The sequence below is a fragment of the Scylla paramamosain genome, chromosome 7 (genome assembly GCF_035594125.1).
Source record: "Scylla paramamosain isolate STU-SP2022 chromosome 7, ASM3559412v1, whole genome shotgun sequence".
Lineage (NCBI taxonomy): Eukaryota > Metazoa > Arthropoda > Malacostraca > Decapoda > Portunidae > Scylla > Scylla paramamosain.
In genome coordinates, this window is record NC_087157.1 from 23,095,518 (window position 1) to 23,121,294 (window position 25,777).

The following is a 25,777-nucleotide window of genomic DNA, read 5'->3' on the forward strand; positions in this document are numbered from 1 at the left end:
CTTGAAGTCCCTGCCTGCTTTTGTATTTCCACCTTCCTGTGACTTGAATTCCTTCAAGAGGGAGGTTTCAAGACACTTATCCTTTTATTTTTTACTGTTCGGGAACCGGCACCGGCAAATAATAATAATAATAATAATAATAATAATAATAATAATAATAATAATAATAATAATAATAATAATAACAATGGTAAGTATTGAGAATGCCCTAAAGCCTGACAGTATGCACTTAATTATCTACTTTACCACGTTTCTGAATCACATTTTAGACAGTGAGTCCTGGCGGCTTTTTTTTTTTTACAGGCCCCTCAATCTCAATCTTTCAGTTTCATTTTCCTTACTAACCCCTACACGGCCTCTATACCCCATCACTTATACCGCCACTGTAGTCATCGTGTCCTTGAAAAAAGCAAGTACTTCCTTTACAATATACCTATCTTTTACCTACTGTCGCCCTAGCCTCTCGCAGTTTTTCATGTATCTTCCCATATTCCCATGTTCCTTCCTGTCCAGCCTTTCACTAGCCACTGCACAATCTCGTTTCCTTTCTACCACCAGCTTATGTTCCCACCAGCCCCTTATTTTCATCCTAACTGATTCTGACCCACCAAACATTCATTACACTATCTGGGCATCCAATACATCTTTCTTTGATCTCTCTCATCTGCTGCATAGTCACTCAAGCTCTCCTTCTCCGTGTATTTATGAATAATTTTTTTTGCAGGAAGAATGTTTGAAAAAAAATACAAGTTCACCAGGTACTCCCCAATTCTCATTCAGTTGACCCGTTTTTTCTCTATCACACCTGCTGCTTCACCACTTCTAACCTTTCCACTCATATCTCCACCTAGAGTTACTCTTCTGAGTTTCTGAAGGCATTCAGGTCATTCTAAATTTCCCCATCTCCCCCTCTCACTCTTATAGGTGTATATACACAAATCTAAGCATACCTATCCCTGTCCCCACTTTCCTCACAGCCTACATTGTCCTCAGTCTTTTATTTTCTTTAATGTAAGAGGGAACTAAAAAAATAAATAAATAAATAAAATAAAATAAAATAAAATAAATAAATGCCAGTTCCCAGAGATGCCAAAACAGAATGATCAAATAACTGAGGATGGTGTCTTGAAACCTCCCTCTTGAAAGAGTTGAACTCATAAGGAGGCAATACAGAAGCAGTAAGTTTCAGTTTACTAAAGAAAGGGATAAATGATTGAGAATACTGGTTAACTCTTGCATTAGAGGTGGACAGAATAGGGGTGAAAAAAAAGTGTTTTGTGTAGCGAGGCAAAATATGAAACCAGGATGAAGTTTCATTACAGATGCATTTTCTGTATGTAGATATAAAATTATGCTAAAATCACATAACGTAAGGGTTGGTGCAATAAGCTAGTAGGCCTACACACTGCAATAAATCCCTCTGTAAACCTGTCTATCTATCATTCCCTGTTCATAAGTTTGTATAATCATGGCCTTCGTCTAGATCTTGGATTTAAGGTGGAAGAAAACAACCATACATTTACTCTTTTTACCTAAACTTCCTTTTATAAATTTTCAAGGCAATAGTCACACTGTAAATATTTGTACAAAAACCAGAATCCTGTATATTATTACATGTTCAGTTGAAACCTAACACAAAACTTAGGCTCCTCAACAAATTTTTCTTTTCTTGGTACCTTTCCAGCAATGACTTGTGTGTTTCATTTTTGGTTTTCTTGATCTCATTAATGCAAGAGTAAAACAAGGAAAATTACAATGAATGTACCAATATTCACGCGAATTATTTAAGGAGTTACTAGCTGCTACAATATGGAGAAGTACTACTGCCTTGCAATACCACTGACTGAAAAGTTTAATCATGCATGGGCAGTTGGGCTACAACCATTGTTGGTTTTCAATTATTCAGCTCTATACTGGTATCTGAAAAGTGCATTTCTCGTATAGCTTAATGTTAAGTAAGAGTATTTTTTTTGCATATGTGTACTTTTAATAAGAAATGGACTTTTTTCTGTAAGTGATGGCATAAGTGAACAATCATGTCCTTTGGACAACTTTTTTGGGAACACGATTAACTAACTTGTCTTTCATAAGCAACATATCTTTAATTGAATATCAATAACAATTGATTGTTCAAGATGTCAAAATTACTGAAGAAGTCTATGAAGAAAGTAATTACACCAAACTGTCTACTGAATGAATGAACTCATATGCCTAACTGTACAGAGGTAGAACTAATTCTTCACCAATTATCAGCATAAATCACTGTCATTCACCTCTTGTACTAATCTTAAGATAAGAGCCAAAGCATTCCACTCTATTCTCTGCTTAAAATCTGATGAGAACTCACAAGAAAGTGTATTATCATGCCAGTAAGAGCTTAGGGCAACTGATGCAGCAGGTGGGATGCACTGCACTACTGTAGAACACTCACCTAGGTCAACATTAGGCTTGTGGCAATTCTGCTCTTCCAATGGCTTGATGATGCATCACTGTATGTAACACACATAGTGATTTAGAGATGCTGCATGATATGTCAAGCATAAATTGAACTCATACACATAGTTCTTTTTATGTATTTACAATAAATGGAATACATCTTCCCAACATCCTTAAACAAAATAAAGTACAAGTATGTAGCTCACATTCAGCAACTTTGAGGGAATCTATATGCTGTGTGTGTGTGTGTGTGTGTGTGTGTGTGTGTGTGTGTGTGTGTGTGTGTGTGTGTGTGTGTGTGTGTGTGTGTGTGTGTGTGTGTGTGTGTGTGTGTGTGTGTGTGTGTGTGTGTGTTGTAGGATCTCACACACTCAAGGTTTTATGGCTCCTATTGCTTGTAGAACATACTATATTATATTATATAATATACATTCACAATGAGCTTCACACAGAAATATATTACTTACCTATCCAAGTTGTCTGTCTTCTATCAAACAAGTTTCAAAGTTATCTTAGTGATTTTTATAACCAATATTAGAATACTAGCACTGCATTCAATGTTGTTTCTACATCAAATTTCACTGCTGAACTTAACAATAAGTGACAGCAAAACAATGAAACTAAAGAAGGCTGATCTAATAAGACACCACCTTCAAGCTCCTCACCTTGAGAAGGATAAAGATGCACAACTGACAGACAGGAATGGACTGTAAATGAATATTTCCTGCTTATTTCCTCATTTGAGACATCCCACCTTAAAGTATATTACATTCAGAACATTACTGAAATAGGAGTTTTGACTGAGTGAGCTTTCTAACACGGGATGTCTCACTGTCACATTTCAATGCTTGTCAATATTAATTCTTTTCATTTTCCAATTGATCCTGGTAGGTACACAATAAAGTTTCCAACTGGATCACAAACTGAATACCATAGAAAAGTAATTAAATTCAAGGATTTAATAGATGATAATAGAGATTTAAATAACTCTTGCCTAAAGCCATATATTTTTTTTTCTATGCACTATCAATGTTGTAAACATATAGTTCTTCCACAAGCACAGTGTGTCACATAATGAACGAGTCTGATCCACACAAGGTCATAAGTTTTGTAATTATAGCAAACAGAATGAGGAAAACAAGACGTTGTGTGAGCTGATTCAGGTGTTGCTTGATTCAAGACACAAATTTTATAAACTAAGTTTTCTTATGTTCTTTTTTTCTATCATCTATAAAGATTCTATAAGTAATTTACATTAGATTATACAGAGTACTGTACATATAAAATAAGCTGAAATAGTCATGTGGGATAGCAAGCAATTACAAATATATTTCCATAACATAAAGGTTGCACAACAGGTGAGTGACAGTGTTTTAATGCATTTCAGGCTTCTTATTCACTACAATATTTTTTTTTCTAATTTAATGAATTTTTACATCAAATGATAAGTTGCTCCTGGAAACCAGAATAATTTTTTTTTCTTTTTTTTTTTCAAAATCACAGCAAGTGCTTATCTAACTCTTGTTTCTGGAGAATACTATTCAATGTTCAAAGCTCTCCACACCATTCTTTTCATCCCCAATACTTAATGTCTGTACAGGCCAAGAATCTTTTATCCATACAGTCCATCCCCTAAAAATGCACAAGAAAATAATACTAAGTAGTATCACTACCAATCAGCCAAGAAATTTGCGATGTTTGTTACTGAGCTTGCAAACCAGTGAACACAATACTGTATTATCAAGGCCAAGTTATGGCTCAAGAATATTCTTTAATTAATGAACACTAACTAATAGTAAATACTTTTTACACATTTGTGTTGTTTTCTGCCAGCAATGAGTTTCAAAACTAAGAGACTGCAATAAGACAAGCATCTCATTCAGAATGTCATGCAATAGTAATATCAGTTCCATAGAGAGAACATCTATGAAAAAATGTTAGGTTCCCTAACCCAACTTTGAACCTTCAAAAGTCAGCATGGATGAATGTGGCATCAATGTGCCAGGCACTTTTAGCAGCAAGATAATTACACATGTGGTATATTTGCACTAATATTTGCTAGAGGAGATGTATACTTTAAAATTTACAGAAAGAAGACTGTGATGTGTTTGTGAAACTTTATGTATACAAAAGTGCAGCTGTTTGGTTGGGTGTTGAGTACCAGCTATGTGTTACATTTGACTGGTCATGAAAAAAATGTTTCCAATGACATCACTTACCTAGTGCAAACCAGTACCACCCAAATTCTGACCTACTATTAACTTCATGGCTTTTGGGGGGTAAAAGATTTTTGACCTGTATACCAAATACCTTCAACAGTTACAAGATTACTTGGACATGTCTTGGGGTACACAGGCATCAGTACAAGAAAATATTTCTCTAGGGTATCGCCAGTCCCAATCTCATAGAAAACTGGAGGGGCTACACATCTATTGCATACGGCTGTTGTTTACTCAGCTTAACAAAGAAAACCTTGAAATCTGACACTTACTTCATGAAACCCATTTAGGTTTTAAATGCATTCATAATATTATAATAAATAACTATTGTACAACTACACTCATTCACATAGGAAAATACTCTATTGATGACTTAGTACATTAATTTACTTATTAGAACAAAAATGATATGGACTTCTATGTATGACTTAGATATTTTAATCTTCAGTACGCAAGTCTTAGGCAATGTATTTTCTTGGCACAGAAAATCACAATCTAGGAAAATATGCAGCCATAACCAATCCCTCTAAAAATACCCCACGACCAGGTGAGAACTGGCAAAGATGTAAAGTTGTATGTTGGGGGTTAAATGTGTGGGCAGTGAGTGGCCTCAGTAATGCTTCAAGAGCTGAAAACAACAAACTATTAAGATGCACAACAAGATCCATCAATATAGCTATTTTTACTCCAAGCAACAAGATTTTGGTCCAACAGGGATTGATAAAAATAAGTTAAGTACCCCTTTTCCCTTCTACACACTACCCAGCACATTCTACCCATCCACTCATTCACTGTCACACAATATGCACATTTGCATCTACCATACAACTCCATGCACAAAATTTGCACATCAGTGCAATATGCCTTGTACACACAACCCAACCAAAATAACATAGGCTGTAATTCATTCATAATGCATAAAATGCAATTGTATAACATACATGCATCTCATATATTACTTATGTACTATATAAGTCATACGAGTTAACACAAAACACACACATCACATAAAATATAAGTATATATACATACACAAATAACATTTCTAATGACAAAGATTCTATTTGGAAGCATCCACTAAGGGTCTACCCACCCTCACTACATTACACATTTTTTACTTTTAATATTTTTGCATAGGCCATACATAAGAACCCTACAACAATCCCCTGATGTGTCATTTGACCTCAATAACTCAATTATTACTCTAAGTTACTGTACTTCCAATATCCAAGTTCAAACTATATAAAATGTCTATTTGAAATTATTTTGATGGCTATGGAAGTCATCATATCAGATAAGTTGAGCTCACAGAATATAAATAAAACAATAAAATATGGACTCTACAGTTACTGGTCTATTAAAAACTTTCAGTTCTGGAAGAAAACAGCCAAGTTGTTTACAGTTTCACATCATTACACTTCACATGAAATATTGTGTACTTCCACAGTGGTGACCCCTGGAATGGAGGGTTGTCTTATAAATCTGGCTAATTCTCTTTCACACTTCAAGAAACTTCACAGAAAAAGAAGAGGGCTGGCTTGCACCTTTCAGGGCAATGCCAAAATCACAGTCATCAGACTGTTCATCTTTCATCACAGCTCTGTCAGTCACCAGAGTACCTTACCTATATTCACTGTATACAACACCGTTCCCCTTACATCACCGATGAACATCACGTACTTCAGTTCTCACGTCTGAGTCCCGTCGAGCAGACTTTTTCCGCTTATTGTATGGAACCCTTACTCTTGTTTGGGTGTTGCTTCCACTCGCTGATGAGCCACTCAAAGTGGTGCCCACATTACCACTATTCATGTTTTCTCCTGAGTACTTGTTCCCACCACTAGTCTTGCCAGTGCGAATGTCTCCAACGCCAGGTGTAGAGCCTAGAATGATGGAAACATTCTTTATAAATCAGCCACTTCCCACACTCAGGAGGGTAAGCAAGAATGCAAAACATAAGTCACTTTCAACTAACAGCAATTAGCAATCAATCTAAAAAATCCAAACAGTGCATAATAGTATCATATGCAGAATCTTAGTGTTCACTAGATAATTACACATTATACCTAAGAAACAGTAGATCAGAAAGATGGACGTGATGACTGAGACAAGACATAACACCTGTCTCATTGTAAGAATAAAAGACACAGAAGAGAAGATCCCTCGTCCACTCACTTTTAGTCACCTTCTATAGTATGCTGGAAATATGGAGGGTATATTCTTTAAACCTAACCATGTTGTCTGGAGCAAGGCTGTTCCCTTCTATTAATATATCAGTGTTGTAACAAAAAATTAATCAACTTTTTATATCCATTAAATTTTTTATGACTTTTAAGTCCCTGAACACAAAAAAAGAATGAATATCCAGAAAAATCGATAAAAACAATAAAATAAGAGAAATAAAAACAGAAAAGTAAAAAAGTAAAAAAATCTAGGGATACAAACAACTGTGCTAGTGTGAACAGCCCACCTTGTGATGACTGCGAATACCTCCTGTGTTTGGGCAGCGGCTTGGCAGGACTAATGTTTTGTGCTGAGCCTCCTGATGGGTGCCAGGTGAGTGCTGCTGGGTGCTCTTGGTGAGTCTGGTGGTGCAGCTGCTTGTTCGCCTGAGGCAGATCACCTGGCCGGGTCTCCAGGTCAACACTAGGATGGTGCAGTGAAGATACGTCACTAGAGAGACTCTGGTGCTTGCTAACTTTGCTGCAACTCACACCAGACATATTGCTGACAGACGGGCTGACAGCAGCGGTGCCACTGAGATGATGAAGCTGTAACTGGTGATGAATGTTTGGAGAGCTGTCTCGACTCCCTTCACTCATGTCCACAGCCTGGTCAGAATCCTGGCGAACACAAGTTTGACTAAAAACAAATGCTCCACATGAACAAATTTGATGAACATTTGGCAATTTGAGGGTGAAAATTGAAGGCACAATCACTTTAACAAATTACTTTTTGTAAAATCAGAAACAATCAAATCAAATCACTTCCTTCTCTAATACTCAACAAATGATACAAAGCATTAAAATTTTCATGTGTAAGATTGGATCATTAAAAAGCTATACATAATATATAAAACAATGATGCTAATGGGTAAGGATGAACGTACATAACCACTTACTGTGTCATCACTGACTGAAGAGACTGAAGAGGGAGGAGTGGAATGTGGTTCTGAGGCTTCTGATGACAGGGCATCATCATCAGCCAGACTGGCCTTCATGCAGATGTTTCTATTTTCATTGCTGTTTTTGTTGTTGTTGTACTGATTATCTGATGACTCCTAGTTTAGGAAGAAGTAAAAATGATGAAAAAATGTGAGTACATGCTGAACTTAATTAACAAGAACATTAACTTGGATATCTAATCAGTATATTTAAGGCAACTATTTCATATATCCACAGTAATACTAACCTTCAAGCTGGTCTGAGTATGAAACTCCACAGGGGGTGTGGGTGGTGCAGCAGGATGTGTGGGAGTCACATGGTGGGTGCTGTTGGAGGTGATGGGCCGGTTCACAGGGAAGGTCTTCTGTATCCATTGACGGTACAGAATGACGTCGTCTGTTATTCTCACGATGCGCCCCAATATAGAGTATGAATTTGGGTCATTTATGATGTTGTTTAGAGGATTCACAGCCTGCAAAGATTTGGTTCATATGACATCCTTTTATTCTATTTTTTTTAAGTGTGTGCAACATTACTTGTTTGGGAGGAGATGAGATCAGAGATAGATGTAGACCTTTTCCCACAAAGTCAATCCCTTAAAGGAAATTTCCAAAAGGGGGCAAGGCATTGGGGATATCATTGTCATTTTGAAAACAAAACTCACTGGAAAGTATGACAATGCCAGAATATTCATCCACAAATACCCTACAGATCCAGTTGCACAGTTTTAGTGAATGCAGCAAAGAGGCAGGCAGTAAATAATAAGGAGCTACATTACCTGAGATAATACAATGTAAGCATATTCAAATGCTTGTTTCACTTGCAGCACCCCCATATGAAGACCTGCCGATGTCATTTCCTGGTATGAGTGGATCCTCAATGCACAGGACAGATGGCCGGTGACCCTCAGGCATGTCTTTCTGTACCTGTGTGTGACAGTTCAGCTTTGTACTGTGTTTCTACATACATTCTAAAGTATGTATACATTTATCTAGATTTTCAATTCTTTCCACTCCATATTCATGCACCTCCACAGCAGAATTTGCCTGATACAAGAAAATAAAAACTGAACACTTTCGACTCACTTCATCCTTTGATATATATGCTCCACCATCCTTCACTCTGATGCCAGTCTTGAGATAATTGAAGTGACGACCATACAACTCAAAAAACTCAATCAGCAACACTCCAAGATTGGCATTGGGTTGAGATGCATCTAACCGTTGATGCAACTGAGAGAGAGAGAGAGAGAGAGAGAGAGAGAGAGAGAGAGAGAGAGAGAGAGAGAGAGAGAGAGAGAGAGAGAGAGAGAGAGAGAGAGAGAGAGAGAGAGAGAGAGAGAGAGAGAGAGAGAGAGAGAGAGAGAGAGAGAGAGAGAGAGAGAGAGAGAGAGAGAGAGAGAGAGAGAGAGAGAGAGAGAGAGAGAGAGAGAGAGAGAGAGATAGTTAGTTAGTTTCAACACTGTCAGGAACATTCTGACATTTCTGTAACAAGCATAAGTTGATAGTAACTCAGTCCCAATAAATGCTTTAGGTTTACATAAATGATCAGCAAAACTTTCCTCGGTATGTTCAAGGGGTGTCCCATGAGTTCTCAGTCTAATCCAGGAGTAAAAATAAAGCCAAGGTTCACTCAAATTACTTTTTTATTTTTCAATGTAATCACCCTTGACCATAATGCACCTCTCTAGTCTTGTCTTCAACTGCAAAAATTGGTCCCTGAAGAATGCTGGGTTGAATCCCTCTAAAACCTCCTTGGTCTCACCATCAGCAAAAGAGATACTCTGCAGCTACTTTTTCACGTGTGAGAAAAGGTGAAAGTCAGAGGGTACCAGATTGGGGAAATAAGGGGGATGGGACAACATTTTGAAGCTGCAGGGCACCACTTTGTTTATGCTCTTGTGCACAGGAGCATTGCCCTGCAAGGGAATAATACCTTGGGTCACTTTCCTCTGGCAACCCAGCCACTGGGGAAGCAAGCCAGCTCAACTCAGTGCCGGTCCCAAGCCCGGATAAATGGGGAGGGTTAGCAGTAGGAAGGGCATCCAGCTGTAAAAACCTGTGCCAAAACCATGGAGTGAAGTCAAGAGTATGAGAATACAGCTAGGGCGTCCCCTGTATGCAACGCGCAGGAGCCTCGCCTTGTTGCTGCGATAAGTGGGAGAAGGCTACTGTGTCCTGGGCGGGCATGGCTAAAGAAGATATCCCAAGGAGTTGGTTCCTTAAATGTGGGGAGCATGGTGGGAAGGAATAGAGAAGTAGTGGATGTGATGAAGAGGAGAAAAATTAACATCCTTTGTGTCCAGGAGACCAGATGGTGAGGTAACAAGGCCAGAGAACTGGGAGATGGGTACAAGCTCTTTTACAGTGGAGCAAACAAGGAAGGAAGAGGAGGTGTGGGAGTGGTATTGGATGCTGAGTGGAAGAAAAACATTGTGAATGTAAACAGGCGTAGTGACAGAGTAATGAGCATTAAGCTAATATATAGAAAAGTCACAATTAACATCATCAGTGCCTACGCACCACAAGATGGCTGTAGTATTGAGGAGAAAGAGGATTTTTGGGAATAGATGGATGCACAAATCACTGGGATGGGTGAGGAAGAGAGAATCATCCTTGGGAGTGATCTGAATGGCCATGTGGGAAGAAATAGAAATGTTATTGAGAGAATACATGGGGGATGGGGTGTGGGAGAGAGAAATGAAGGTGAAAATGTGGTGGATTTTGCAGTGGCTTTCGACATGGCAATCTTGAATACTTTTTATAAGAAACAGGAAAATCAGATGTGGACACATTGCAGTGGAGGAAGGAAAAGTCAGATTGATTTCTTAATGTGTTGGAGAAATAACTTGAAGGAAATAAAGACTTTTAAGGTTATCAATGGCGAGTGTTGCACTTTAACACAGGCTGATCATGATAAACTTCAAGATGAAAGAGGAAAGAAGGGGTAGACAACAACGAACATCAAGAATTAAATGGTGGAGGTTGAAGGATGAGGAGTTGAAAGCAGAGTTTAAAATCAAAGTGCTGGACAGGATGGTAGAAGCTGAAGATCCAGACACATGGTGGACAACAAACAGCAGGCACATAACTGAGATAGGGGAAGAGGTATGTGGGAAAACATCAGGCAAGGATCCCCCGCAGGATAAGGAATCTTGGTGGTGGAATAATGAGGTGAAAGAGAAAGTTAAGGCAAAGGAGGAGGCAAAGAAAATATATGACAGAAGGGGAAATGAAGAAGCAGAAAGAGCCTATAGAGAAGCAAATAAAGAAGTGAAGAGGTCAGTAGCACAAGTGAAAGCTAGAGCAAGGGAAGACATGTACGGGAAGGTGAGAAGAGGATATTTGCACTAGCAAGACAGAGAGAAAAGTCAACAAAGGATTTTACGCATATCAAGCAGGTTAAAAATAAGGATGAGTTCTAATTGATGACAATGAAATAAGAGAGCGATGGAAAGAATATTTCAAGGCATTTTTGAATGAGGAAAACCCAAGAGGAGTGTTGGAGGAAGGGGAACTAAATGACAGGAGAACAACAGCAATTTCAAGGGAGGAAGTCAAACAAGCATTGAGGAGGATGAACGATGGGAAGGCAACACGGCTGGACAACACACCTGTAGAGGTGTGGAAGAGTTTAGACGAGGAAGGACTTGGTGGCTGTGTTGGTTGGTAAATAAGATCCATGAGAAGGAGAAAATCGTAAGTGGATGGAGATACAGCGATATTGTCCCAATATACAAGGAGAAAAGAGACATACAGGACTGTAAAAATTACAGAGGAATTAAATTAATGTCGCATACAATGAAACTGTACGAAAGGATAATTGAGAGAAGAGTAAGGGGAAAAACACAGGTGGGAGACGAACAATTTGGATCTATGCCGGGGAGAAGTACTACCAATGCAATCTTTGCGCTAAGACAACTACTGGAGAGGTATGGGGAGAAGCAAAGAGAGTTACACCTTATTTTCATTGATTTAGAAAAAGCTTATGATAGAGTACCATGCCAGGAAGTTTGGGTTAGTATGAGAAGGAAAGGAGCATCAGAGAAGTATGTGAGAATGATCCAGGACATGTAGGAAGGCTCAAGGACGAGGGTAAGGAGCAGTGTGGGAACAACAGAGGAGTTCTGTGTGAACGTGGGTCTGCACCAAGGATCTTCTCTGAGCCCATATCTGTTCAATCTACTCATGGTTGATAGTGTTCAAAATATAAAGGAGGAGGCACTGTGGACCATGTTGTTCACGGATGACATCGTCTTGGTGGATGAAAGTAGAGATGGGGTAGAGAGAAAGGAGAGATGGCGAGGAGCATTGGAAGGGAGAGGTTTGAGAATTAGCTGGGAGGAGACAGAGTATCTGAATTTTAATGGTCGACAGAAGAGCGAAGTATGGATGAAAGATATGAAGTTAAAGGATGTCAAGGAATTTAGATACTTGGGCTTTCATATATCAGTGGACGGCAGCCTGGATGGAGAGAGCATTCACTGTATCCAATCAAGTTGGAAGAATTGGAAAAGAACAACTGGAGTGCTCTGTGACCGAAAAATTAGTGCCAGAGTAAAGGGGAAAGTGTTCAAATCGGTAGTTAGACCCACATTGTTATATAGTGCAGAGACGTGGCCAATAAAGAAAGCACAGGAGAATAAGTTGGAGGTTGCTGAGATGAGAATGTTAAGGTGGATGCTTAGGGTGACAAGGAGGGATAAAGTGAGAAATAATTTTATAAGAGGAACAGCCAAAGTAACAGAGGTGACAAAGAAAGTACAAGAAAGGAGAATGTGATGGTTCGGTCATATCAAAAGGCAAGAAGAAGGGTATGTCGGCAGAAGGATATTGGATATGGAAGTGGAGGGAAGAAGACGACGTGGCAGACCAAAGAAAAAGTGGAAGGATCGCATTGGAGAGGACCTGAGGGAGAGAGGATTGAGTGGAGAGGAGGTTGGGGACAGAGCCTTGTGGAGAAGACTAGTGAGGAATAGCGACCCCATATGAGCAGCTGCAGAAGAAGAGTCACTTTCCTTTGGCATTTCTCAAGCAGAGTCTCCTGAAGCTTTCCCAGTAGATCAGCATAGTATGGGCCATCAATAGTGTGACCATGATCTAAGAAGTCCACAAGGTGGATCCCTTCAGGGCCCCAGAAATCACCATGACCTTGAACTTTTGTGGTGTCAGAAAAGAAGGATGCTTCCATTACTTAAATTTGGTTTTAGTTTCCAGATCAAAGTGAAGAACACACATTTCAATCTGGTTTATGATTTGGTACATGAATCATTCCAGATCTGCTCTCATGAGGGTTAACATCTCTGTTGAAGACATTATTCAGTTCTTCTGCTCAAGCGTCAGCATTCTTGGGACCCAATGGGCAGACACCTTGGAAAGGTTAAGGTGATCGTGCAAGATGGTAACAAGGGATCCATCACTGATCCCCAGTTGAGAAGCAATGTATCACACTGAGACTTGGCAATAATCCATGACCATGCTCTCCACCATGGCCACAGTTTCCTTGGTGGCTGCAATTGATGGATCACCACTTTGGAGGTCATCATAACATCAATCTTGGCCTTGCCAATAAAGCATCCCAACTTTTGACTGAAATAGGATAGGATGTCATTCCCTAGTGCTGTCCTCAGCTCATGAATGAACTGTGGTATTTTCCCTTGAATCATGGAAAACTTTACAACAGCCCACTGTTCAACTTCACTCATTGTGACAGAAGGCACCATCCTCATGAAAAGGTGCCATTGAACTGAATAAAAAATGTTGGGAGGATGCCAGCCTGTGCATTATTTGTGAACGTGCATGAACATGTTCCAGCCATGGCAGGCTCCTGTCTCACCTTCTGTTAGGCCAAGAACTCAATGAACACACCTAGTATGTGCATGACATTAAGCTTATAAAACAACACGTGAATTCCAAGAAGCTCTTTAACTTACCCTCTGAAAAGCAAACCTATCTACTCTCTATTTCACTGAGTTACAAAGAAACAATAAAGGGAGATACTGAGAGACACGTGACACATCTAGTGTACAAAAGGGGAAAATAAACTATCAACCATTGTTACACACATATACTAAAATATTACCTAAAAGATGTTTATTTAACTCACTTGTAAAAAGTTGACTGTCATAAGAATGAGAGAGTACGAGGATATTCCTCCAGTGAAGACTTCATTTAAGTCTCTCTGAAGGAGGAACTGCTTGAGCACCATGACTAGCTTGGACAGGACTGGAAAACGCTTCTTAAAATCCTTTATAAGACGAGCAGAATTTACTCCACTGCTCATGTTGAAAGAAATGTCCACCTTGACATCAGTTTCACTATCTGTCAGCTTCACTATAGGTACCTGTAATGAGAATGATATTACCTGTGTCTTTACTACTGTGGAAATTTCATGATGTATCATAACACATATTGCTAAATTCAGGGAGGTATTTTTAAAACATCACCCGTGGTTAGTGCACAGGATTCACAAATTATTAATTTAAAGAGGCTGTAAAATTCTTAGTAAAAAAATAAATAAATAAAAAAATAAAAAAATAAAAGTGGCAATATGACAACAGAAGTGAAAACAGGACTTCTTGGTTATGAGCAAAATAACTGGAACATGCAGCCAAATGTGAAATTAATGTGATAGCCACTTGGTCTGAATGAATTCTGCACACATAATTATGAGAGATGGAAATTATTTAATTATATGGCAACATATAGAAATAAGATGAGACAAAAGAAAAGAAGAAAAATAAATAAAATATATAAATGAATAAAAAATATGAATAAATAAATAATAAATTAATCAATAAAAACAAATAAATACATAAAAATAAAGCAATAAAGAAATACTTACAGATGCCCTGTCTAAGACCTTAAGAGAGGAGGGTTCAGCAATCTTGTGATCCAAAAGAGCTTTCTCCAGTGTCCGCAAGGGTAAGGCTTCCCACTTCCCAATCACCACCAGATCTATATCACTGCAAAAAACACATTCTCAAAAACTTGCACAATCTTAGAAAGTCCTACAGGGTGCTAAACCAATATCATCTGCCACAATAATGACATGAAATCCTCAGTACAGAGGGTGCCTGAGTGATGAATGTGCAGGCTACTGTCTCAGTGCATTAAGTAAATTTGCTACTGATATAGATCTAAAACACTGCCTTATGTCAGGACAGATGAACTGCTATAATAACTTGCACTGGATCCCTTCCATACTTACCTAGTTGGCAGGTACAGGCCAGTGCGAAAGCTGCCAAAGATTTCCACTCTCGCTTGTGGCCAAAGGTCAACAATAACTTGCTCAATGCGCTCCACGACTCTTTTCCTCATGTTGTGCTCCTCCTTGGTTGGGGACATCCAGTAGTAAAAGTCCTCCATTTCTTGATGTAATCTGCAATACACACACACACAAATAACATACTAATTATGTTTTAACTCATTCATAATTATAATCAAATTTACATAAATCACTCTGCCCAATTGTTTGATGTTCCCAGCCCTGTTAATAATATGATGCCTCCCAGTGCCCTGGTTTTCCCTCAGGTGAAAGAAGGATTCCCAGTGCCCCATCAGCACACCACACAGGGAACACTGGGCACATGCCATTAAGTTCAACAGGTATTCTGAACACTGCACTAACTGACAGTGTAACTGAGAGCACTGTTTCACATGAATATTTTCACAGAATGATCACTCTCACAGCTAACACCACAACCAAATTAAAAGGAATACCACCCATCACTCTGCAACTAGTATACTACCACATGTCAGAAAATCACCATGTATTTAAGTGGTAAACTTTTAGTCTTCAAAATCAAACGACAAGCAGGAACAAAAAATCATATAAGACATGCAATGTCTAACCATATCTACATACATACCTAATATTATAATTCTGATGTTTTTATCTTGGTTTTACAGCCTCTCATAAGTCATTACCTAATTAAATAGGTACATGCAATAATTTTCTCTCATATATACTGATTTGGCAATTAAAAGTGATTAATGGCATTATGGCAAAAGGGACACTGACTTGCAGTTGCTCTAATCATCTTCATCAGATCCTGACTTATGAAGATTCTGTTTGGTGTTTTTTTTACTAATGATGGATTAAAATGGAGAATAGAATTTGGTCAGACGAATTTCGCTGAGTAACTGGAGAATAAAATACGGTCAGAGGAACTTCACTGAGCACTAAAATTATGGAAGAGTAACTGGAGAATAAAATGTAGTAAAAAAAAATTTCACTAAGCCCTAAAATTTTATATGCATGACATACCTGTAAATCTAATCATCATGATGGTTGAGGGTTAACAGTGCTTATGATTTTCCACAGGCAAACATAACAGAATATACTGAAATTATTAAATGAAAGACCATGGAGAAATATGAGTTGCAGGTACTACAATTTCCCAAAATCACTCATGATGGGCTGTGGGTGAACAGTGCTTAAGATTTTCCATAGGCAAACTCTATAAAAATTTGATAAAAACAATTAAATAAAAGATGATGGAGAAATGCTATGAATGCAGATACTATTTCCCAAGGTGATAGTCATGATGGTTGAGGGCTAACAGTGCAAGCTTTTTGATAGCCAAGCTTAACAAAACTGATAACAAACATTTAACTAAAAGATCACAGAGGAATGCTATGAGTTGCAGGTACTGCTTTCCAAGGTGACAGACTTCATGAGAGACCTACTAAGATCAGGTTAAGTAAATAGACTGAATGGGGTTCATATTGACTTTTCACTACCATAATGAATTCCAGAAGTCCTATTTCTTGACCCACTTCACTTCTGCCTCAGACATACATTCCTTCCTACCATAATCCCAGGCTTAGCCACCCCTTCACTAATTCTGCAATATTTCTAAAGGTAACCTCTCAAGAAGAAAAAAACAATAGTAGTGGCGCTTCAGAGTGATCAAGGTCAAAATTATCACTTTCACTACTTTCTCTTTCCCATTCAGCACACGTTATCCAGAAACAATTCTTTTTTTCATATTCTATATCAATTTCATGCCAATCATCCCACTATCAGAGCTGCCAGACACAGGATGGAACTTTAGGACCCTACAGGTACTGTATATCACCCCTACACTCATTATTACTACTGGATCTGCCATTAAAATGCTCCACAAGATAACCTTTTATTTTTTTTACCAGCAAACTGACAAAGACACTGGTGTGGAGAGGGAGTATGTACGGTAATATGATCTCAAGCAAGTATTATAAATATATGTATCACTCCAACACTCATTAACACTACTAGACCTGATGTTATAATGCTTCATATGAAAACCCTTTTTTTTCCAGCCTCAGTGACAAATGAAGGTGGTTTGGAAAAAAAGTATAGTAATATAACCTCAAGGAAGTACTAGTATAGGTATCACTCCTACACTCATTAGAACAACTGGATCCGACATTATAATGCTTCACACAACTTTTTTCTTCTTTTTTTTTTTCACCACTGGTGACAATGACAGTGGTGTGGAAAGTGAGTAACGTGAGACGCTCCCCCTGAAGGACACCACACACATCTCTCTGTGGGTCACGGTGGCTCACATCATGACACGGCAATGGCTAGGCTCCACTGGTATGGTTTTTCTAGTTCAATTTTTTTATGAGAGAGAGAGAGAGAGAGAGAGAGAGAGAGAGAGAGAGAGAGAGAGAGAGAGAGAGAGAGAGAGAGAGAGAGAGAGAGAGAGAGAGAGAGAGAGAGAGAGAGAGAGAGAGAGAGAGAGAGAGAGAGAGAGAGAGAGAATTTTTGCTTTCTTTTTGGACTTTATTATTATCTTTCTTTGAAATTCTGAGTACACAAAAAAAGAGACTTGTCTCTCTTAATATGTTTTCTACTCTTTCATAGATTCCAAGTACAGACAAAGAGGCACTGAGAAATGTCTTAATTTTGCTTTTTCTTAGACTTTTCTTAAATATTCTGAACATACAGAGACTTGTAGGTAACTGTCTTTCTTGGTGTTTTCTTCTTTCTACACAGAGAAGAAAGACTTAAGATTATATAGGCATGATTATGTATATGAAGTATGGGAGCTTGAAAATAATGTCTTGAAGAGTCAAAGTCATGGTATTTTGAGAAAACAGAATGTAATGTAATGAACATGGAGAGAGAGAAAACCATACAAAAACTCAGTGAAGTCAGGGATAGAATATAAAGTGCCATCTCTTTAAATGTTCTATAGTCATTACTATATAAACAAGATGGAATATAATATGAATGCAGGGGAAGAAAATTAAAGGTGTCAATTCCAAAAAGAACAGGTTACTTTATAAGGAAATTAATAAAAATCCCTTCATAATTTTCTGTTTTGGTTCTCAAACAGTGGCAGCAAGTGACACTGATTTGTCAAGAACTAGAGCAGTAAGGGTGACCTTCCTCAGAATGACTTGGAGGTTTGCTTGAAAGAATGAAAAGTACTAGCTATTATTAGAAAAGTGTAAGAGTTGATGGGTGTGGGAAAAACAGGCTTTGTGGGTAAACTGTGAGTCCTAAAAGAGATAGGAATAAGCAGTGAAAGATCTGAACATATCCACATAATGATGATGAAAGACATAGGCTAATGTCAGAAAAAATGTAAGAGTTAGGAGACATGGAAGGAAGAGGCTTTCGGAGTAAACTGAATCATACAATAGATATGAAGATACAATGAGAGGAGTCTGAACATGACAACATAATGAATGAATGATTAGGAGAATGTACAAGCTGACGGATGTGGAGTAAATGGCAAGTCATAAGTGATAGGAATATACAGTGAGATTAATCTGGACATGACAACATAATGAATGAAACTGAGGCAGGCTATCATTAGAAAAAAAATGTAAGAGTTGATGGACAAGGGAAAAGAGGATTTGAGAGTAAAGTGAGTCATAAAAGAGACAGGAAAGTACAGTGAGACAGGTCTGGATGTGACACCATAACTAATGAAGGAGAATGAGGTATGAATTTTAAATGCTTAAAAGTTAAATATGGAGTACAAGAGAGAGAGAGAGAGAGAGAGAGAGAGAGAGAGAGAGAGAGAGAGAGAGAGAGAGAGAGAGAGAGAGAGAGAGAGAGAGAGAGAGAGAGAGAGAGAGAGAGAGAGAGAGAGAGAGAGAGAGAGAGAGAGAGAGAGTGTCCATAAACCTGATGGTGGTAATGAGGCATCAGATGTGCTTGTGTTGTGACTGGCTGACTGGATGATTAACTGACTGATTGATTGACTGGTGCTTGTGGTGTGACTAACAGACTGGCTGGTGACTGAGTTATGGTGCTACAACAGCAGTTACCAAAATTTATAACAATGAATTAAAATACAGAACAAGATCAAGCAGAAGACAAAACAAAACAAAAGGAACCAACACGAGATCAAAAAATCAATAACTTTAAAAAACATAAATCATTATAGTTCATGGAGGAAGTTATCTTTCTCAGTGCTTGTAGTGAGAAAAGTGAATGGTGAGAGTACCAAGCCTTTGCAGAAGGTCTTCTACGTCTAGAAGTGGTAAGGTCAACAAAATAAGTCCTTGAGTACATGAGATGGCAAAATGCTGCTTGAGTTTCATCATACAGAGGGCATAGTTGAGGGTGATGTGAGAGGATGAGAGACAGACATAGAAGACGAGGATAGATTTAGAGATGATCCTGGGGTATACGGTAGAGAGAGAGAGAGAGAGAGAGAGAGAGAGAGAGAGAGAGAGAGAGAGAGAGAGAGAGAGAGAGAGAGAGAGAGAGAGAGAGAGAGAGGAGAGAGAGAGAGAGAGAGAGAGAGAGAGAGAGAGAGAGAGAGAGAGAGAGAGAGAGAGAGAGAGAGAGAGAGAGAGAGAGAGAGAGAGAGAGAGAGAGAGAGAGAGAGAGAGAGAGAGAGAGAGAGAGAGAATAAGAAGCCTGGATAGGAGTGAGTACTTAGCGTCAGTTAACCCAGCTTGGAGATGGCAAAAAAAAAATAAAAAAATAAAATAAATAAATAAATAAATAAATAAATAAATAAATAAATAAATAAATATATATATATATATATATATATATATATATATATATATATATATATATATATATATATATATATATATATATACATACACATACACATACACATACACATACACATACACAAACACACACACACACACACACACACACACACACACACACACACACACACACACACAAGGGAGGAAGATCTGTTTGGTGCGGTCTGTATGAAAGTTACATGTGGTCAATAAATTTCTGGGGCATTGCTATCAAGACCTTTCCTTACAGGGAGACAAGGCATCAAACTAAAGATAACACTGATAATAATGATGATAATGAAGGCGATCATGATAAAAACATTACGTGAAGAAAGGTAGGAAGTCTTGCTTCAATGTCACACACCCAAATATTCCTAGATGTTCATTTTATTCCACCATAACACTCAGCTAATGAACATAAGCACAATGTTCAACGCCACTGACAAATTTATGTATATGTGTGTTCTCTTTTGTACAATTTCAGCTGACTAGGTTTACCTGCAGTTTCATCATTCTGTGCCATTAGTTTACTGATGGTTTTAGCCTGCTTGACAAAGTTTGTTTGTTCCCTACTGTCTTCTTTTTTGCCTGCAAATTTATAATTTTGTCTCAATAGTTGAGAAGCTTTCAGCCTGTCTATGGTTGATGGCCAAGCCAGTACCTACTTATTATTTTTTCTTTCCCACCTCTGTGTGTGTGTGTGTGTGTGTGTTGTATTAGGAGCAGCACACTGATCAAGGTGTGGGCAAGGCATTGGCAGGTGTGTGTCTATTGCCAGGTGTGGTGAGGTAAACACAGCTAAATGAGGGTGTATGTGCCAACTGGTGTACAAGTGTGATGATCCTCAGTGCTGTACTGGCCACACTGCACTGAACACTCACATAATTACTCTCATCAACATTACCCAACTAACAAATAATCTAGCTGGATCTCTTTACTGAAACATCATCAACAGTCAATGCATCAAATATACCTATCTTCAGTTTGTAAAAAGATAGATAGATAGATAGATAGATAGGTAAATAAATGAATAAATAAATAAATTAATTAATTAATTAATTAAGTAAGTAAATAAGTAATAAATAAACAATTAAAAAATTATTACAAAACTATTTATGATTATACAGTGTTTACAAAATAAACAAAGTATATCTCATGATTAGTTTGTTAACATATGAAGATGAATTATCTACATTTACATACTTTAGTTTCTATGAATGATGAGGGAACACTGGGAATGCAGAACATCTTAAGATACTTCTATCTCAAGTGATGAGTAAAGTGGGAAATATGATAGCCATGAAAAAATAATTCTGAAACTCAATGAATCCAAAAATTGATTCACATTTACTTACAAAATAAATAACAAATTATCTTTTTATTCACCCACATCATGGAAGGCCAAACTACTTACTGGCTTAGAGGGCAGCAGTACTGTAATTCTGGACTCTGATCACCATCTCCTGCAGCCAGAGCATTAAATATCTAGCAGGTGATAAATGAGCCACCACACTTCCCATGAGTAACATCATTATCTGTGCAAGAGTTGTCACTATGAATGACTCTCTGAGTGGTTTTATTCCTGCCAGCATAACTAAGACCATTCATTGGTGAGGCCAGTGTCCTTATCCATTCATGGAGTGGATACCCTTGCAACCTTGCTTTATTTTTCCACCTTATCTCTTATCATGTTTTGATTATGTATCTGTTCATGAAGTTACCTTAGTAACATGTAGCCTTGAAGGGTCCATTACCAGAAGTTTTACCTCTAGTGGTCATATACTTGCACAGCTTATAGATAGCAACACTCCTCTTAGTAAACATTCCTTCAGGCTCAAGGTCATCACAAATAGTTCTACACTTTGAATGTTACTGGAATGCGAGTTCCTTAGAGATGCCTGTAGTACAGGTAGGGGCTGCTCAAAGCAGTGACATGCACGTATCAACTTTGGCACTTGAATGGGTGTGAGAAAGGTAGTGCCTTAAGCATAATTGATAATTCATATCTGGCATGCTATGGTAAGACGGAATGACCTTGAAATTTATTCTGCACGAGATACTTTTATTTACAGCAAGCAATCAATGCATACCAGTAACTATAAACGTATTGGGTTTCTGTGTCTCAACAAGATCATACAGCCAGCTCCCCAGGATTAAGAGAGCATTGGCTCTCTCACCAAGAATGCCCAGAGCTGGAATCAAACTTGAACTCCGTAATGCAGAGCAACCTGGTCCCCTACCAGGAAGTCTTTATTTTACCATGGTGTAGTGCAATGGAGGGAGAAATGTCCCCCACAATTTTTAAAATTACATTGATCATCTACACTTTTCCCAGTTCTACTTTAATTTTTCTTCAAAGACTTCTACAGAAACCTTCCATAAGTTTATAAATACCCTTCACCATTATGTTGCACCCAGCCCTGCTGTTGTTTGACACATGCTGTTCCACCATCTCAGATGGGCACTTTCTTTTTATTAGAAAAAATTCAGGTAGTTATCTAAATTCTTCCTTCACAACTTAATATGAATTTCATAGGTATACTGAAAGGCTTCAGTAGAAATCTGGATAAGGAAAACATTATAAAATAAGAGCATGAATGGAATGCAGACATCACCAAAAATTACTATCAGTGACTGATGGTCTGTCTACCACTGATGAGTGGTCTTTCTATCTAGAGATAAAGAATGAGTGACCAGGAAAAAGAAATATAATCTTAAGAATTTTAATGGCCATTTTCCTGTATTTCCATAACCCTGCACTGGCAGAGGTACAGCAACACAGCAATTTTGACTCAAGGGACAACTAACCATGCCTTGGGATGCCTATATATATATATATATATATATATATATATATATATATATATATATATATATATATATATATATATATATATATATATATATATATATATTTTTTTTTTTTTTCATTTTCATTTATTTATATTTTTCTTATGAGCAAGTGTTATGAAATAAGGAACTTTTCCTGAAACAATATTTTCCGTGTGTCTATTCAAGTTATATCTGAGCACCACAGGTGCAGTCTACAGTGAATCTACAGAATCACACCTATCTCATTCTATTTTCTCAGGTAAGTAAAATCACACACTTAACTGCAATATATACCAATATATTTATGTAATTTTTGTCATAATTTATTATTCTTTTTAGCAAATCAAGACATACAACCTCTGGAATCATTCTCAAAAAATAATAACCAAATGAAAGAACTAAATGGATCCAAACCAAGCTTAGTTTTTAATCATGTGGGGCACTAACAAAACAATACCTTACTGAGGAGCCTCACCTCGTCCTTGGGGTGGCTGGCAAGTCTTACAGCATCTCATGAACACAAGTTGCTCAATAATTAAGATGATTTCATATTATTTTGCTAGTGTCCCAAAGGGCTAAGAGGTCAGGTTTAGATTCACCTAGTTATGGTAATTAATTCAGCTTGTTTGGAATTTTTCTGATTTTATGGATAAAATTAAATAAAAATGATAACTGTGGCAAGTTTCATCATGCAAAACAACCAAAATTACTGAAATATGTTAAACTGGTGAAAAGGAGTAATGCCTGAAGATGAACACTAACCCTTTGATGTACCGAGAATAAATCATGTCAAAGGTTGGAAAAGCTTCACCTTATTCCCACCCCACCTCCTCCTCAGCTGCCTTGGAGGAACTAACAGGTGAATGTCTGGGAGCATTCAGAGGAAGTGAAACCCTTAGTCTTGGAAGTTGATTTTTAGTTACATTTAAAAAAGAAAAAAACTTCACTATTATATGGATAAGACTGAAGCATAACAGTTTATACAGCATGATAGTTAGTGAAAGCAAAGCCAGGCATTCCTAATGAGTTACAGTTACCACTGCTCAACACATCAAAATACACAATAAAGATGAAAATTTTACCCCAGGCTTCATCAGTATTGGTTGTAGATCCTGAATATTTATCCTGTCATGGTAGGTGGTGGTGGTGACATTGCTATGGAGAGAAGGCATGCACCTGTTTGTGTGTCAGGGTGTTCATTAGTACTGGTTGTAAATGCTGAATTACTTAATATTTATTATATAATGGTTAGTGGTGGTGGTGCTGACATTGCTGTAAAAGCATGAAGCCGTGTGTGTGTGTGTGTGTGTGTGTGTGTGTGTCAGGGCGTGCTGGGGTGTGGCGCGATGAGAGTTTTGGCCAGCACTCACCCAATTACTCCTAGGTCATAGGGCGGGGTCCTGCGGCGCCAGGGACACCCTCCGAACTGTCCTATGAGGTTCTTGTGGTTCTGGTTGAGGCCGTAAGTGCTGGCTCGGTTTTCACGTTTCCTCTTGGTACGGTTGTAATAACTGTTATTGGCGTTGTTAGTGGTGGTTTTGTTAGTCCTGTTGGCATCCTCTACACTGATAGGAATGTACTCGTGGTTCATGTTGGCGTCGTTCAGGTTCATGTTGTCGAGGCCCTGCTGGGTGGTCCAGATCCTGGCCCACAGCTCCCTGGCTGGGCCCTGCTGCTCCGGCTGGTACCACGCTATGCTGGGATCCATAAAGCTACACAACACTCGCCCGCCGCCACCACTCGCTCGCCACTGCACCGGTGCCCACTCGTGTCGGGGACTGCAGGCATTAAACACGACATAAATCAATGGGTTTCCGTAACTATCACCGACCTCACACACACACAAGACAGTCCCAACACTAAACTCTGCTCCTCCATCATCACTCTAATGTTCGGGGTCTGATTCCTGACTGTGTTTTGATGATTACTGCTAAAATTTTCATGTATTCATATGAAATAATGTTATGGTTTATTGATCTTGTGAGAAAATTACCATATTATTTTTTTTTTACTTAAGTTGTTTGCTGTAATAATATAGGTTTTCGTGTGATTATTTTCAAACAGTTGCCAGATTTTCAGAGCCAGGCGTGAGGATATGGCACCGTCGCCAGACATGACCACACATGGCAGCCTCTCGCCTATAACTTTTTTTTTTATATTTTTAATTTTTAATTGGTAACTCCCATCCAACACTGTCCATATTTCGCCATGTGTCCAGCAATTATGACCACTCTGATGTTCCAAAGTTAGGTAATCAATATAATAATCACGGGGTAATTTTAAATGGCACCGCAGAATATTAAATGTTAACCAGGCGTGACAGGAATACTGATAAAAATGCAATGTTGTTTTTCCGTGAGCCAGAAAATGAAAAACTGAAAGACGCATATTTTTGGTGAGCGGCCACTACGCACTGGCTGTGTGTGTGTGTGTGTGTGTGTGTGTGTGTATCACGTACACACATATCAACCCACTTCTGTCTTTCATGTAAATATTGGATCAAGCCTGCCATCATGTGCCTGCCAATGGTTGTCCAATATTCTCATCATGTATTTTTCAATCTTCCATACCTAAATTTGTGCCTCCATCTTCATCTTTGCTTTACCAACTCATGACATCCCTTCACTTGCCTTCGCTATCAATGAATTTGCTTGCAGGGATCCGAAACAATATTTAAATAGTTAAAACACTAAATAAATAGATATATGTACCAAACTGCATGTGTCCTGTTATTTATAATTTCTTACAGCTGGCTGACGGCCAACAATATGAGTGTACTGTATGTAAATTGTTTGTATAGCCATGTGATCAATGAGATGAATATTTGTACTGCATACGTTTCTAGCGTAACAAGGACAAGTCTGGTACTCGTCTTACGTGCCCGCCGCCACGGATGCGCCGCTCGCTGCCTGCTGGTGCCAACTGGTGTAGTGACTATGGTCATGATGGGTGTGGAACAATTTGTAATACTAATCCATTATTCAAGTACCTTTGTTGAGTACGTGTGTTAATCTCATGACTGTCAATGGCATATTAACCTTATTTTGGCATCCCTAGGCAATTTTGCTCATTAGAATTCAACTATGCACTAAAATGCCTACGAGATATTCGATGACAAGATTTGCTGTGA

General features: G+C 38.3%; 1 protein-coding gene across 1 annotated transcript; it reads right to left on the reverse strand.

Annotated features, from left to right (window-relative positions):
- Positions 1–1,514: 1,514 nt before the first annotated feature.
- LOC135102238 (terminal nucleotidyltransferase 4B-like) lies at positions 1,515–24,551 on the reverse strand. The gene is given in 11 exon segments (XM_064007113.1): positions 1,515–6,538; positions 7,126–7,498; positions 7,777–7,935; positions 8,067–8,291; positions 8,598–8,651; positions 8,653–8,745; positions 8,905–9,051; positions 13,925–14,161; positions 14,663–14,783; positions 15,029–15,199; positions 24,018–24,551. Coding segments are annotated over 11 exon segments (2,142 nt in total). The 5' UTR covers positions 24,356–24,551; the 3' UTR covers positions 1,515–6,314.
- Between the last annotated feature and the right edge of the window lie 1,226 nt (positions 24,552–25,777).